Genomic DNA, 13,070 nt, shown 5'->3' on the forward strand with positions numbered 1-13,070 from the left:
GGACATCCGAAGTGATCAGAAAGAGTAGATGTTCTTAAAAACTAAGGGAATCTGAGATTAACAGCTTAGAGATACAAAAAGTATTTCTCAACTCCTTTGAAGAAGGGAAACAAAGGTAACTTGCTTCCAACTTCTCTGTTTTTTGTTTCACTCATGCATGTCCAAACAGAGGCAGATTTTGCTACACGAGTTGAAAGTTTAGGGTTTATTGGAAAAATACTTGATCTTTGATAGCATTGCATATTTTACACATCCGGTTAAAATGCTTTTCATCACTTTTATTCAAATTCATGATTTGTTAATAAGTTCTTCGTGCAATCTTTGTAGTTAACATACTTGTACACATGGAATGAATACCTGTAGTGGAACAGCATCTTACTGAGAGGCAGAGAGCCTGTTCAGGAAGTATTACCTGTTTGTACTGGAAAGTTACAGAAGCGATGCCATAGATTTAGAGCTTCAGATGTCCTGAATTCCCTCTTTCTCCACTGAGGATTTGTGGGAGACGGCAATCCAAAAGTCATCAGCTAAATGGGCCACAAACCAAGCCTCAAAATCATTAATAGCTTCCCCGGCATCTGCCTCTACTCTAAACGATGCATTGTTATTCCTTCCAGTGTCACACGTACAGATTCCAGAATTCTAATCGGATCACTTGTTTTCAGTGGCCGAAGGGCCGGTTCAGTTTACAGAGAAATCCCTGAGATTACACATAGCATCGACCTTCTCTTGAATAAGGGGGGAAACTGACACAGTAGGATAAGTTTTAAATCTATCGGACTACAAAGCTCTCACAATAGTTTTATCTTCCACATTAATGAACAAAATCATGCTGTAGAAGTCAACATCTATCGCACTATGCTTGGAAGGGGTGTAAAACAGAAGAGTTCAAGTTAAAAGGATCCGTAGGTAGATCAAGTCTATTTTCTTGGAGGAAAGGGGAAGGCACTGGAGTAAAAAGCTCTCATTAACCTTACTGAGTCCCTTTCAGAAGTGTTAAAAGGCATCAGTACTTTGGAGAATCTAATGAGAGAAAGAGGAAACTGATAGCGGTGTGCAGGTGTGTCTTCTAACAAGGGACTGTGGAATTGATAACAGATAGTACTACTATGAACCACACGAATCTGGCAGCACTTGTCTTGGTTCATGGCTGATCACAGTCCAGTGGTTCTTGATTGCATACTTTGATGCTTTCCTCCAGTTTGCACTTCAATATCCATCCATAGGAGTAGTGGCAAACATCTCTACTCAGAAAGGTGCTCAAATTCACTCTCCATGGGGCTGAATGCACAAGGGGAGTTGGAGGTGCCTTCATATCCACCAAGGAACATTTCTACAGCATTACCAGCTTTGAGAAAATGCAATTGTACCCATCAGAGTTACCCATGCAAAACTCTAACATTCCATGGAAGAACAAAACAAAACCCAACATAGCCACTAATCATTCTGGCATCAGATTGTGGTAAGATCCTGCGTGTTCTTTAATTGAAGGCTCCTGCACCGTGGAGAATTAATTCATTCATGTTTACTCTACTTCTTCCTCATCCAGTGACTCAAAAGCCTTCTCCTGTAACACAGAAAGAAAAACTACAGTTATAAAAGCAATGAGGACCCTCATCCTGATTTCAAATCTGCTGAGCTCGGCCAATAGGTTTGTCAGTAGGATTTCCTGACCTCACACACTGTCTATTCCAATGGGCACAGGCTGTACAGCTCCTGAATATTTTCACTTGCTTCATGGAGCACAAAAGGTCTAGGATTTCCATTGCAAGTGCCTCCCAGCAAATGCCAGTAAATGAGCTACAAGGTGCAGCAGCCCGGTACTGCTGCTGGCAAAAGAGCACCTTGCAAAGCTGACTTTGAAAGAGGTGTGTGAAGATAAACAGATGCCCCTCTGTGCAGGGAAAGTGGAAGTGTGCCACACCATAAGGACAGACTGTATGTCCTGCTGAACTACTGTGCTGTCACCAGGACCTGCCAACGGCGGACTTCTAGAGACAAGTATAGGATCAGAGCAAGGGTGAATTTTCCTGGTGTTTCTCCCAGCCTGCAGCTGTTTGTGGTGGAGAGACTGTCTGGGCCAGGAATACCATTTTATACTTAATAACCCCCCATGAATGTCTCCTATTGATTTTTGGACTTGCAGGAGAGAAGATGTCTTGTAGCAAGTAATTCCATAGCTGGAGCACATGCTGTGTTAAAGAATATGCAGTTTGGTTTGGTTTGCACCTGGCCCTTGTCAGTTCTGTGAAAAGTGTGCTGTTTGAAGGTGCCTCAGGCTATGCACAAGCCAAGGGAGGCAAAACGCATACCCAGCCACCCTGGTCCTGAATCCATGGCCTGAAGTGTTCTCTGAGGTACTTTAATCCGAAGCCCAAGACCAGGTTCATAGGATGGTTGTCCACAGCGTTAAGTCTGGTGGCAATTTCCATTATAAAGGCAACTTTCATACGTTGTACTTGGCTTTCTGGCTCACTTGGTGAATCTGCTACGGCACACTTCAGGAACAAATCAGTGATGCTTTTGAAGAAGGTGTAGGACAGCATGTCTTCAAAACGCTGATAGAAAGTCCTGTCCTTTTGGATCTGAAAATAAGGATTGATTAAACTGAGCCACTTTTGTTGGAATTGCTTGCCCCATCTCATTGGGAAAGGAGAACGTCTCTAGGTAATGCATGCATTATAGTCTAGTCATGGTGGTGAATGCAATAGATGACACACAAACCCCACACCTTGCTGCAAAGCTGCTGCTTCAGGCCCTGGAGGTCACTCTATGTTTTTTTCCTCAAAAAAAAAAATCTTCAGATTTTTTGCATTTGAATGAAGAAAGCAGAGAGAGAGAGAGCAAAATAAAAGTGACATTGGTATTGGCAACAAAGATGGTTAAGGGAGTGGAGCATCTCTCTTACGAAGAAAGGCTGAGGGAGCTGGGTCTCTTTAGTTTGGAGAAGAGGAGACTGAGGGGTGACCTCATTAATGTTTATAAATATATAAAGGCTGAGTGCCACGAGGATGGAGCCAGGCTCTTCTTGGTGGCAAACAATGATAGGACAAGGGGTAATGGGATCAAGCTGGAACACAAGAGGTTCCACTTAAATTTGAGAAGAAACTTCTTCTCAGTGAGGGTGCCAGAGCACTGGAACAGGCTGCCCAGGGGGGTTGTGGAGTCTCCTTCTCTGGAGACATTCAAAACCCACCTGGACATGTTCCTGTGCGACCTCACCTAGGCGTTCCTGCTCCAGCAGGGGGATTGGACTCGATGATCTTTTGAGGTCCCTTCCAATCCCAAACATACTGTGATACTGTGTTTGGGACCTGCATGGGAGGACACATGGGAGTACAGGAGTGATGCGAAAACAACAGTAAAAACAAGGTTATGAGAAGTGCTGGCAACAGCTGCCTTCAGAAGCTCTATTTGCTCAGTCACGGTCTTTGTGTTGCTTCTTACTGTATCTGGGTACCTCTTTGCTGCAGGAGCAGAGCATGTCTATCCTGTGGGAATATACCTTTGTAGGTAGGGGGCAGCTGAATAATGGAGTAAAGGGAAGGGTAACCAATATTTTAATAGAGAAAACATCCACTCCAACTAATGGATTCATGCAGAGGTTCTTTTATAGCTTTTGGGCAGAGCTTTCAAATGCACTCAGATTTGTTTCCCTACAGCAACTCTCAAAGCTGTAGAGTTTTTCTCCCTCTGCTGGGAACAACTTGTCTGCTCAATGTAATGCAAACATAAGGGTTTCTCAGAGTCAGTCAAGTGTTCAAGATGCAATGAAACTCGACAGGAATGAGGCTAGTGAGTCCTCTTTCAAATGCACATTTTTGTTGCCTTCCTCCCCCACACCAACAGAGATCGCTGCTAGTCCTCTGGTCTTAAGAAAGATTTCAGCATGAATGGCAAAGGTTTCAGAAAGCCCTAGATGTGGAAAGAGAAATTCAGGATAGCGACAGAGCACACTAGGTTACAAAACATTCACTCCCAAGAAAAGTGTCATATCTCTCTCACTTCAGCTTGTGCAGCTCCTGAAAACAGAAGGTATTACCATTTCTTCTAGTTCGTCCCCTGATTTTCTTAACAGCGAAACTATTGTTTGTATCATTTCTTCATCTGTTAAAGAAAAGAGTAACATAAATATCACAGCCTTCCAGTAGGATCCAGATATCAAACCATAGCAAAAGCCTCTGTGCCACTCAGTCATGAGAATTGCTGCTATTTTGTGGCAAATTCATGGAGAGTTCTAAGTTCAGGCTTTAAACAGCAGCTCTCTGTGCTAGTCTGCATGGAGTAAGCAATGCTATTTCTCCATCTGCCCAGTGTCTTGCTACAGTTAAGAATCTGGGAAAGAGCAAGGGCTTTAACACCGCACTGCCAGCTCTTTGGGCTTTGAGGTATGTCTGATAACAAGCCAGAACAGAAGAGCAGCTAGGGGAAGCCCACAAAAATTGATGTAAAATTATGGAAAAAAATCCCCACATCATTACCACTTACACTTTCTGCAACTCATTAGGACGAACTCTGGGTTTGCTGGATTCAAGAATATGCGAGTATGGCAGGATCTCTATTGTAAGCAGAAATCCTGAGAAAACTTGCATTCAAACTAAATCTTCGTAGACATCATGGAAGACAAGCAGATCAGACTTTTAACAGTCATTGTTGGGCAGTGTTGCCCTATCACCAAAGAGGGATTGACCAAGGCATTATTTCCCCAGGGACTGGTCTTTGGCATCAGAGCCCTGGTGTGTTCCTCTGTCCCCAGCCCTGCCACTTCTGCCACCTTATGTCCCTTTACCTTCATCCTCCTTTTCTCATGTCACACCTCCTTGGATTTTTAAGAATGCTCCCTTTAATTTCAGGAGCTGGCAGGACTTTTTAGAGGTCTTTTTAGAGCAGTCCCTGAAAACATTGGCAGCAGAGCAAGAAACAGCAAACTCCCTTCTTCACAGCATCTTAAAATACAAGTCCCAAGTGCTTCACCATGTCTGGAGAAAATACCTCAGGGTGCAATCCCAACCTGACATATTGGTGGTGAGGATGAAATTCTTCACCCTTACCATATTCCTCGCCGTCGCTATTGTGTCGTTTCACAGATGGACCCTGAGGCCAGGCCAGTCTCAGAAATTTCTGGGATCTAGAAGTAACAAGCTTGGCAAGTTTGTCTGCAATGCGGTTGACATCTGCTCTTTCACCTGATTGGGAAGAAAAATGGGAAACAAAGAAGGCAATTAATCTTTCCAGGAAATAACTCAGTGATTTACTTGTTTACATGCCCCTTGAGGTGGATGTACCCACAGGATACCAAGAGACATGTTTCCCCATGCTGGGGTTATGTTATTGCTTGAGATCAGCTGGTAGTAATTTAGAGAGACAAGTAAAGCAGTACAACCCTTCTCTAACATTTGAACAGCAACTAACTATACAGAGGTCACACAGAAGCAAGTGTGAGTGTTGCTCACTAGCATACATCCTTGCAAGCCAGAGGCACACCATGTATTAAGAAACATGAGTATACTGCTCTATAGAACTGTGAATATTAGACCTTGCTGTGAGAGTGCTATTGCCCGTGTTTAGTTCATCTATATGTCCAGATTCAGAAAATATAGAGTATTTGAATGCTCTTTCCTTGTTCCCACCAGCTAATCCTGAGCAAAGGGGAAGAAGACTTCACTTTAGAGGGATGTCTAGCACAAAACCTTCTCGTGTCCTTGATGCAGTTGTATTAAGCAGACATGAATATGGGGAGAACTCGGCAACCAGACTGGCTGTATCCACTTTGTGTAACGACCATCCTTGGTGAGGAGACTCTAATGGGGATCCTGCTATGGCAAAGAGCAGGAGGAGCTGCTGCAAGGCTCGTTTCATCTAAAAGGTGTTCTTCCTTACATATCACCTAACAGAGGTCAGGATGTAAAGCTTCATTTCCCCACCACCAATGCTAAGTGGCAGCTCCTGCATGACCAGGAGACATCAAGACAAGCTCAGCAGTGGCCTGACCCATAACACATGTAAAATTCACAGGCAGAATGTATTGTGAGGGCAGCAGGGGTTAATGCAGCCAATAAAAGCTGCATTTCAATCAACCGCAAGATATTTCCATCCCCTCATCTGCCTGCAGAGCTTGTCAGGGAGCTGCTAAACTTTCAGGAAGGGGATCACCCTGTTCATGACTTTGGAAATCTAAGATTAGGTGAATGGACAGGCCTTCAATTTAGATGGATAATCCCCAAAAGCACCTTCATTTGCTCCAGAATGGCCTGTGCAAGCTTGCGGTGCAGCTGCTCATAGTATAAGTGACTAATAATAATATTTTAGGAATCGGTCCAGCAATCTGCTGAAGCACAGGTGAAGTGCATATTTGAAGCCAAGCAGGATCCCCAGAGAGGTTAACACCCAGCACAGGGAAGTATTTCCTCAAGGCCACGCTGCTCCCTGTGCTGCAGGGAACGTGGTGATGTATTGGCAGGGCCATCAAGTAGTTGCACCCAAACTCTTGAGAGCTTTCCTTGGCAATGTGAAAAATGAAATGGATATTAAAACAGATATGTGGATGTAGACATACGTCCCTGGCAACCAAACAATGGAAATTTAAAGTTATTTCCCTCTAGCAAAAGGCACCGGCCTGAGGCAGGGAACCTTTTTTGAGAGACACAGCTGGATTTGGCTGGAGGGAGAATTATGGTCTTGTTGGGTAGGAGCTGGCCCAGGAGAGTTCTAAACTGATCAGGCACATTAGGCTGGAGAAGTCAGCGATGGATAATTTTTAGAAATATATTTAAACGCAGTGAAAGAGGCGAGCAACTGCTGTGAAAATAACAGTATTCAAGCTGGGACAAATTGAACAAGCCTTTACCTTGTGTATATGAAAATAATATGGTAACATATCATATACTGTATATAGCAACTTAATGGGGATACCTCATCCTACTCACTCAGTCTTATAAAAGAAGGTAAAGTATTAGATATGTTCAAGAGTAGGAAAGGTCAGATCTCATTGCCCTGATGTGGGGCTGGCTTTGGGGGCTTATGGGGTACAGGACATTTATGTGGGTGGGATCTCTGGATGTCAGATGGGCTACAGCCACCTTCCAGCTCTTCTTCCAACATATGGGAGGGCAGGTTCAGACTTAATACGATAGCAATGCATAAAGGAGCCTTAAATAGCTCTGGAAGACTGTTTCCATTTAAGATACATGGTGGGGCTACAAGAGGTGGCCCAGAGACACAGGCTGCTCTGTGCTTGAGCCTGGTCTCTGGCAACTGCTTGGCACCAGAGTTTCAAGCAGGGTCTAGCACTTTGGTCTAGTATGGAATATATACTGCATGATAAAGCTCCTTGAACTGACCTTCAATGAACTTCTCCTTCTTGATTTTAGTTTGGAGGTCCTTAGTCTGACCGGTGTTTTGTGTTTTCTTTTTAACCAAGTATGGAAAAGAAAAAGCCAATGCTCAGAAAAAAAAAAAAAAGTGTACAGTTATACAATACTTACCACCATACAATGGAAAACAGAAACGCCAGTCACAAGCATGAATCTTGTCTGTGCAAGCAATACTGAAGATCTGGAAATCCACTTTACTAATTGGAAATCAGCAGAGCTAGCATAAGAGATGACCAAAAAGTAAAAAAACCACCCCCTTCCTCCTGCCTTTCCACAGGCCACCAGCCATTTAATCTATTTAGAGAGAGATTTAAAGGTAAACAGCAGGAGGGAAGAACTGAGACATACTTGTCTGATGCTGAGAATTCCCTTCTTGAAGACTCTCATAGCGTGGCTTACAAACGGAGTAACGTGGCCCCTGAGCTTCGAAAAATGGCAGGGTTGGGAACTTTTCCTGCTCTGCTCTGCCATCATATACTGGCAAGGATTTTCCTTTCAATTGTGTTTTGCTCTGCACTTCTATCATGGGACCCTGAAAACTGATTATTCCTCGGCTTGGTCCATCTTCATCCCTTGGACGATCAATCTCCACTTCTCTGCTGATTAAGGACGGTGATTTCCGCACATTAGCCTCATTTTTCAGAAGTTTCCCATATTTACTAACAGACAACCGCCGCTGGGCATAGGCCATTAGGATCTTGTATTCTATGCTGTCTCGGTCATCATCTTCCATAGTGACATCATTTGGTGAAGACATCTTGGTCCCTGCAAGAACACATTCTTAGTTTTAATGGCTTAGGCAACAGCCTGTTTTTCATGAATACCAACCAGTACTTGACATTTCTACAGAACCGTCTGTGAAACACCTTATAAACCTCAGTGACGTGAAGAATATTTCAGTACCCAGGAGTCAGACAAGTGCTGTTTTCTAGAAAGATAATTTGGTTACTAAGGAATACCCCAGGCAGCGATCAAGGCCATAGAAGAATGGGGCGATCTTCTACGTTGCTCTTAGCTGCATTCAGTGGCTTAGACAGGAAAGGTGAAGAAATTCAAAGAGTATTCAATGGTCGGAGTGCAGTGCAGGAGAAGAGGAATAACATAACATATATAATACATATAATACATAATAACATAACAATAAGTACTGATTCTTGGAACAAAAAGAAAATTAATCAAAGTACTGCAAAGGAAAAGCTGCTACTGTACTGTACATGGCCATCTAAATGCATGAGAACTGTGGTTTCAGAGGAAGCTTTGACAAATTCAAGCCAGATTGCCCTGGGTAGGAAAGCAAACAAGAACTAGCCCAAACATTAGGAAAAATACGATATTTGCCTATCATAATGATCTCAACTGTCCTTTCGCTCTAGGGCACCTGAATCAACAATCTTGTGTGCTTGTGTGCAGTGGATGGGGTGGTGGCGCTTATCTAGTGTAACTTGTTCTTGTTCACATAAACACACCAGTCCCACAGCACACACATACATTTTGCCATCTTCCTGTTTCCCTGTGCATTGCAGCTTACCAAGCCACAGTGAGAAATACTCTTATATTTTTGCTTTCCGCTAGGTCCGTTTGCCACCCGCTTCCCTGGAGCCAGGGAAATGAGAAGAAGAAACAGGAGGGATCAGCTGTGATGCAGTGACCCTAAAAGGTCTCTTCTGCAGAGCCCAGGTGAGGATTTAGATGTTTGAGCAGGCAGCCCTGACCACCACCAACAGCCTTTCTGCAACATCTCTGTTTAGTGACCCACACAAAGCCGAATAAAACGATGCACATATCCAGAACTTGCCACTGGGGTCTCTGTTGCTCACAAGCTGAAATAAGAGGCTTCTGTCCCCACTGCCCAGGAAAAGGCACTTCCATTCACCCTGGAAACCAGGCCAAGCATTGATTTAATTTTGAAGTTTGTCCAGAAACAGAGAGAAAATTTTAAAGGTTATGCCATATTCTTTTAAAATATTTAATACTTTATTCAAATTCAAGATTTTACTTGAAAAGATCTAACCTCACCCTTTGGATCAGACACCGACGCTACTTAAAATAGCATAGCCTTCCCCACCATGGATACTCTTTATAGATCTAAAATAATCTGTGTAACGTTCATGTATACTAATTTTCACTAATATAAAAATACAAATAAGAATATAAACATAAGCTACGTATAGGAAACCTATATACATTCTAAAGTCATTATATAAGATAGTATAAAAATTCATTGCCAAACAGCAAGAGGAATTACCAGTAGTAGCGTTATAAAACCCTTACAGCCCTGTACGCTAGGCTGTTATTTAGACATTGATAACAGCTCTACCCAAGGTGGCTGTAGAGATAAAAATCAAATAAGAGTTCAAAGGTTGGTCTCCTAAAGGAGGCTAAGTGCAGACCAATAGCAGGAGCTAGGGTATTATTACAGCTTGCTAGTACGTAACATCAAATAAGCACTTACACATCAGATGCAGCTGTATGGTTAAGCCTACACCTTGCTCTGAGGAGGAACCTCTGAGAGGTGAATTATGTTGGTAAAAATGTGGTACAGGAGCTTCCTTACTGGGGTTTTTTTGAGCACTGACGTCTTAGTAAGAAATCTCACCCCTGTGCATACAACAAGGCTGGAGGAGTGTAAAAAGAGAACAAGGACTCTCAGTTTATAGCTCATTTCTGCCATTACTTACAGATAGCAAGAAAATGAGATATCACCATATGCTGACAAGTGTTTGTAAAGGAGACTGCCAGTAACAGACTTGTTTTTCAGTTCATTTTAAAGTTTGAGGTCTTAATTGGTGACTTATGTCTCTCTTTAGACATACTTCTTCATACTAGAACAGGTTATTTTTCCAATATCGCATCTGGTGTGGGCCAAAACCGAGCCAGGCCTTTTGCAGAAGCAGCCCTTGCTTTTCACAAACTCTTTCTCAGAAATGAGTTTCTTTAAAGAATGTTTTTTAATGCAAGCATTGATTTGGTTTGACAAGTACTTGGAAGTCCTGCTAAACCCCAAATCTGCATATTATTTTCTAAGATGATTAAAAGAAACTCAGAGGATCAGATTATGAAGAGTAGCAGAACGGTCTCATTCTGTCTACTTAAAAACTCTGGTCTAAATTATTTATCTTATGGAGCTTGCAGGCTCTGAGGGAGCATCATTACCCCCTCCCTCTTTACTCTTCTCCAGACCTTTTCCTCCCATTGCCAAAAGTCACATCCACATGCCATTTCTCAGAATACGGAAACTGAAGTGCCAGTGCTCATAGTGGTACATTTAGCTGTAACCCTCCATCCACTTCAAGAATTATCTGCCAGGATGGAGAAATTCGGTAAAAACACAGATGGACTTCTGTGAGCAGCATGACCAACAAAACCTGTTTTCCTGTGGAGTCTATGAGAGCCTATACTGGCTGAACTTGCATAGGTACACAAAAATACCCCCCTAACTTGTAACCTGTAACACCACCCTGGGCCAATTGCAATGATAGTCAACTAAAAGCTTGAGGAGTTTATTATACTGAGTGGGTGGGACACAGAAATAAAACCATAAAAAAAAAAAAAAAAAAAAGAAAAAAGAGAAGAGATAAAGTAGCAATGTGACTGTTTAAACTTTGTTACACGGAAGTGTAGCCTGGAGGTTCAAGTACAGATGAAGTAACTGTTGATTTGGAGGGCACCTAGCTGCAGGTCTGTGTTCACTGAAACTGGACCAGTTGGTGTCCTGGCTATGTAATTTCTCAACAGTTGTTGTATTTGTCTTATTTATCAATACATAGTTGCATGTATAGCTGCAAACCACGATGGCAGCTAACTCTACAAGTCCTCATGGTCTGTGCTCACCACAGTGTCCTCTTGAGCCCAAACGTGTGCTGCACACATGCTTTCCCAGCCCCTCTTCTCCTCCTAACCCCACTGACAGGTCTCCTGTCCTTCTCCTCAGGTACCCACAGGCAAGTTCCACCACCATTTCTTCCATGGGGAGATTCATCTCCCTGCCTCACCAACAACCCTGGGATTTACCTCTGGAAGGCTCAGGGACCTTGACCAAGCGGAGGCAATGTCGGTGCTGACCCTGCTGTTTGGCTCAGTTCCCCACCACGAACACTCTGGGCAGTGCTAGCAAACCCCAGGGAAGCACAGGTCGCTGAAGATGGCTCTGCAGCAAGTGGCCTCTGAAAGGCTGAACAAAGCAGAAAGGAGAAGCCAAAGAGGCGTCTCCCAAAAAATGATTGTTAATCCCAGCTATTCAGGCCTGGTCTGGTGCCTCTCTTTCAGCCAGCGGAGACAGAAATATGGTACGTTGCCTGGAATGCCAGTTCTGAATAAAACACCTTATTTTTGAGGCAGTGGTGGAGAAAGGCACTAACAATAAAAGCACTGCTTTTTACCTTACTGGCTCACCCCAGGTGTGGGTCCTTCCCTGCAGCCCTGCTCTCACCTACAGAGGAACAGACTGGGGGCTGTGGTAGGAGAGGCTCCTGTGCAAGGAGAAGCAATGGCCAAGATTCCTCTCCTGGATCTTCAAGCTACATCCTTTCCTCTAGGTCGCTGGCCCTAATTTACTGATAGTTCTCATGGAGGGAAGCAGAACCATCACAGGTCTCCTGATTTCATTACTCTGTAAGCAACACACTTACCTGAGGAACTGTTTTGTACATATTGAGTCAGTCATTCTCATCAAACCCTTAATGGATAGGTGTTGTCTGTGCAAGAGAGGCTTAACTGTTTTAAACTGTACAGATACTGTGGAAAACTGGATTTACAGACAAGCCCACCAGGAAGGACCTCTCCATGTGGTACCACAATACAGTTGCCTCTAGGACGGAAAGCAATAATTTGCAAGCTGAAGGATTATGCGCCCCTTATTTAATCTTAACTAAACAGGATAGAACATAATTAGCGAAGGCAGGGTTACACTAGAATGCTAAGGAAAACCTCCCTAGTGGCAACAGATTTTTCATGAGCACTGTTGTGCAACAAATTCAACACATGCTATATAAAAAGGTTATGCTGATGCATGTCTTTCAGAAGAGAAGGTATCTGCTAGTCTGCAGCTGTCCAGAAGTATTTCCCATATTCAAAGCTGAGAGGCTGCCAAAGACTCAGTGTCTAGAAGAAAAGTGATGCACCGCTTGGCTTTTAGCACCAGCAGAAATGATAAGGAATGTATTTATGGTCTCCAGTACACTGAATTGGCTGCCACTGTGCAGCAAAGATCTGGGAGCAAAAAGGGAAGAACTGGTTACTGATGATTTTGGGAGAGCATGTCACCTGCTGAATCACCTCCACCATTTATTGCTCAGGTTAGAGTTTCTTTCGGTGGTAAATGAAGGAATTTTACCAGCATGAGGTAACCACCTAACTTGGACTGGGTGGATCTGTAAGAACCAGGTGGTAAGGATGGAAGTCTACATGAATTCACTGGAGTAGTCCCAAATTTTAAATTCAGCCCTCCATGACTAATTGTAGGGTGGTTGGCAGAAAAGGACCTTACTCTCCTCAGCTAGATGTGTCAATCTCGTCTTTCAAAAGCATACAGCCAATAGTGGCAAAGCTTGTATGGTAGCTCCCAAAATCCCAGGGCAGTTCCCTCCTTTTTTGACAACACAGCTAAACCTGAAAGTACCTTGCTTGGTTTATAAATTACCTATGATAAATATAGCTGCTTAATCCATATACAAATAAAATTCAGAGACTCTCATGCTG

General features: G+C 43.3%; 1 protein-coding gene across 1 annotated transcript; it reads right to left on the bottom strand.

Annotated features, from left to right (window-relative positions):
* Positions 1 to 1,525: 1,525 nt before the first annotated feature.
* BCL2L14 (BCL2 like 14) lies at positions 1,526 to 8,130 on the bottom strand (the record flags this gene model as incomplete). Its single annotated transcript, XM_080341405.1, has 5 exons — positions 1,526 to 1,567; positions 2,313 to 2,585; positions 4,043 to 4,107; positions 5,052 to 5,186; positions 7,722 to 8,130. 5 exons carry the CDS (start codon positions 8,128 to 8,130, stop codon positions 1,526 to 1,528), a joined length of 924 nt encoding a protein of 307 aa, XP_080197531.1.
* Positions 8,131 to 13,070: the final 4,940 nt, after the last annotated feature.

The sequence above is a fragment of the Nesoenas mayeri genome (assembly GCF_963082525.1).
Source record: "Nesoenas mayeri genome assembly, chromosome: 1".
Classification (NCBI taxonomy): Eukaryota; Metazoa; Chordata; class Aves; order Columbiformes; family Columbidae; genus Nesoenas; species Nesoenas mayeri.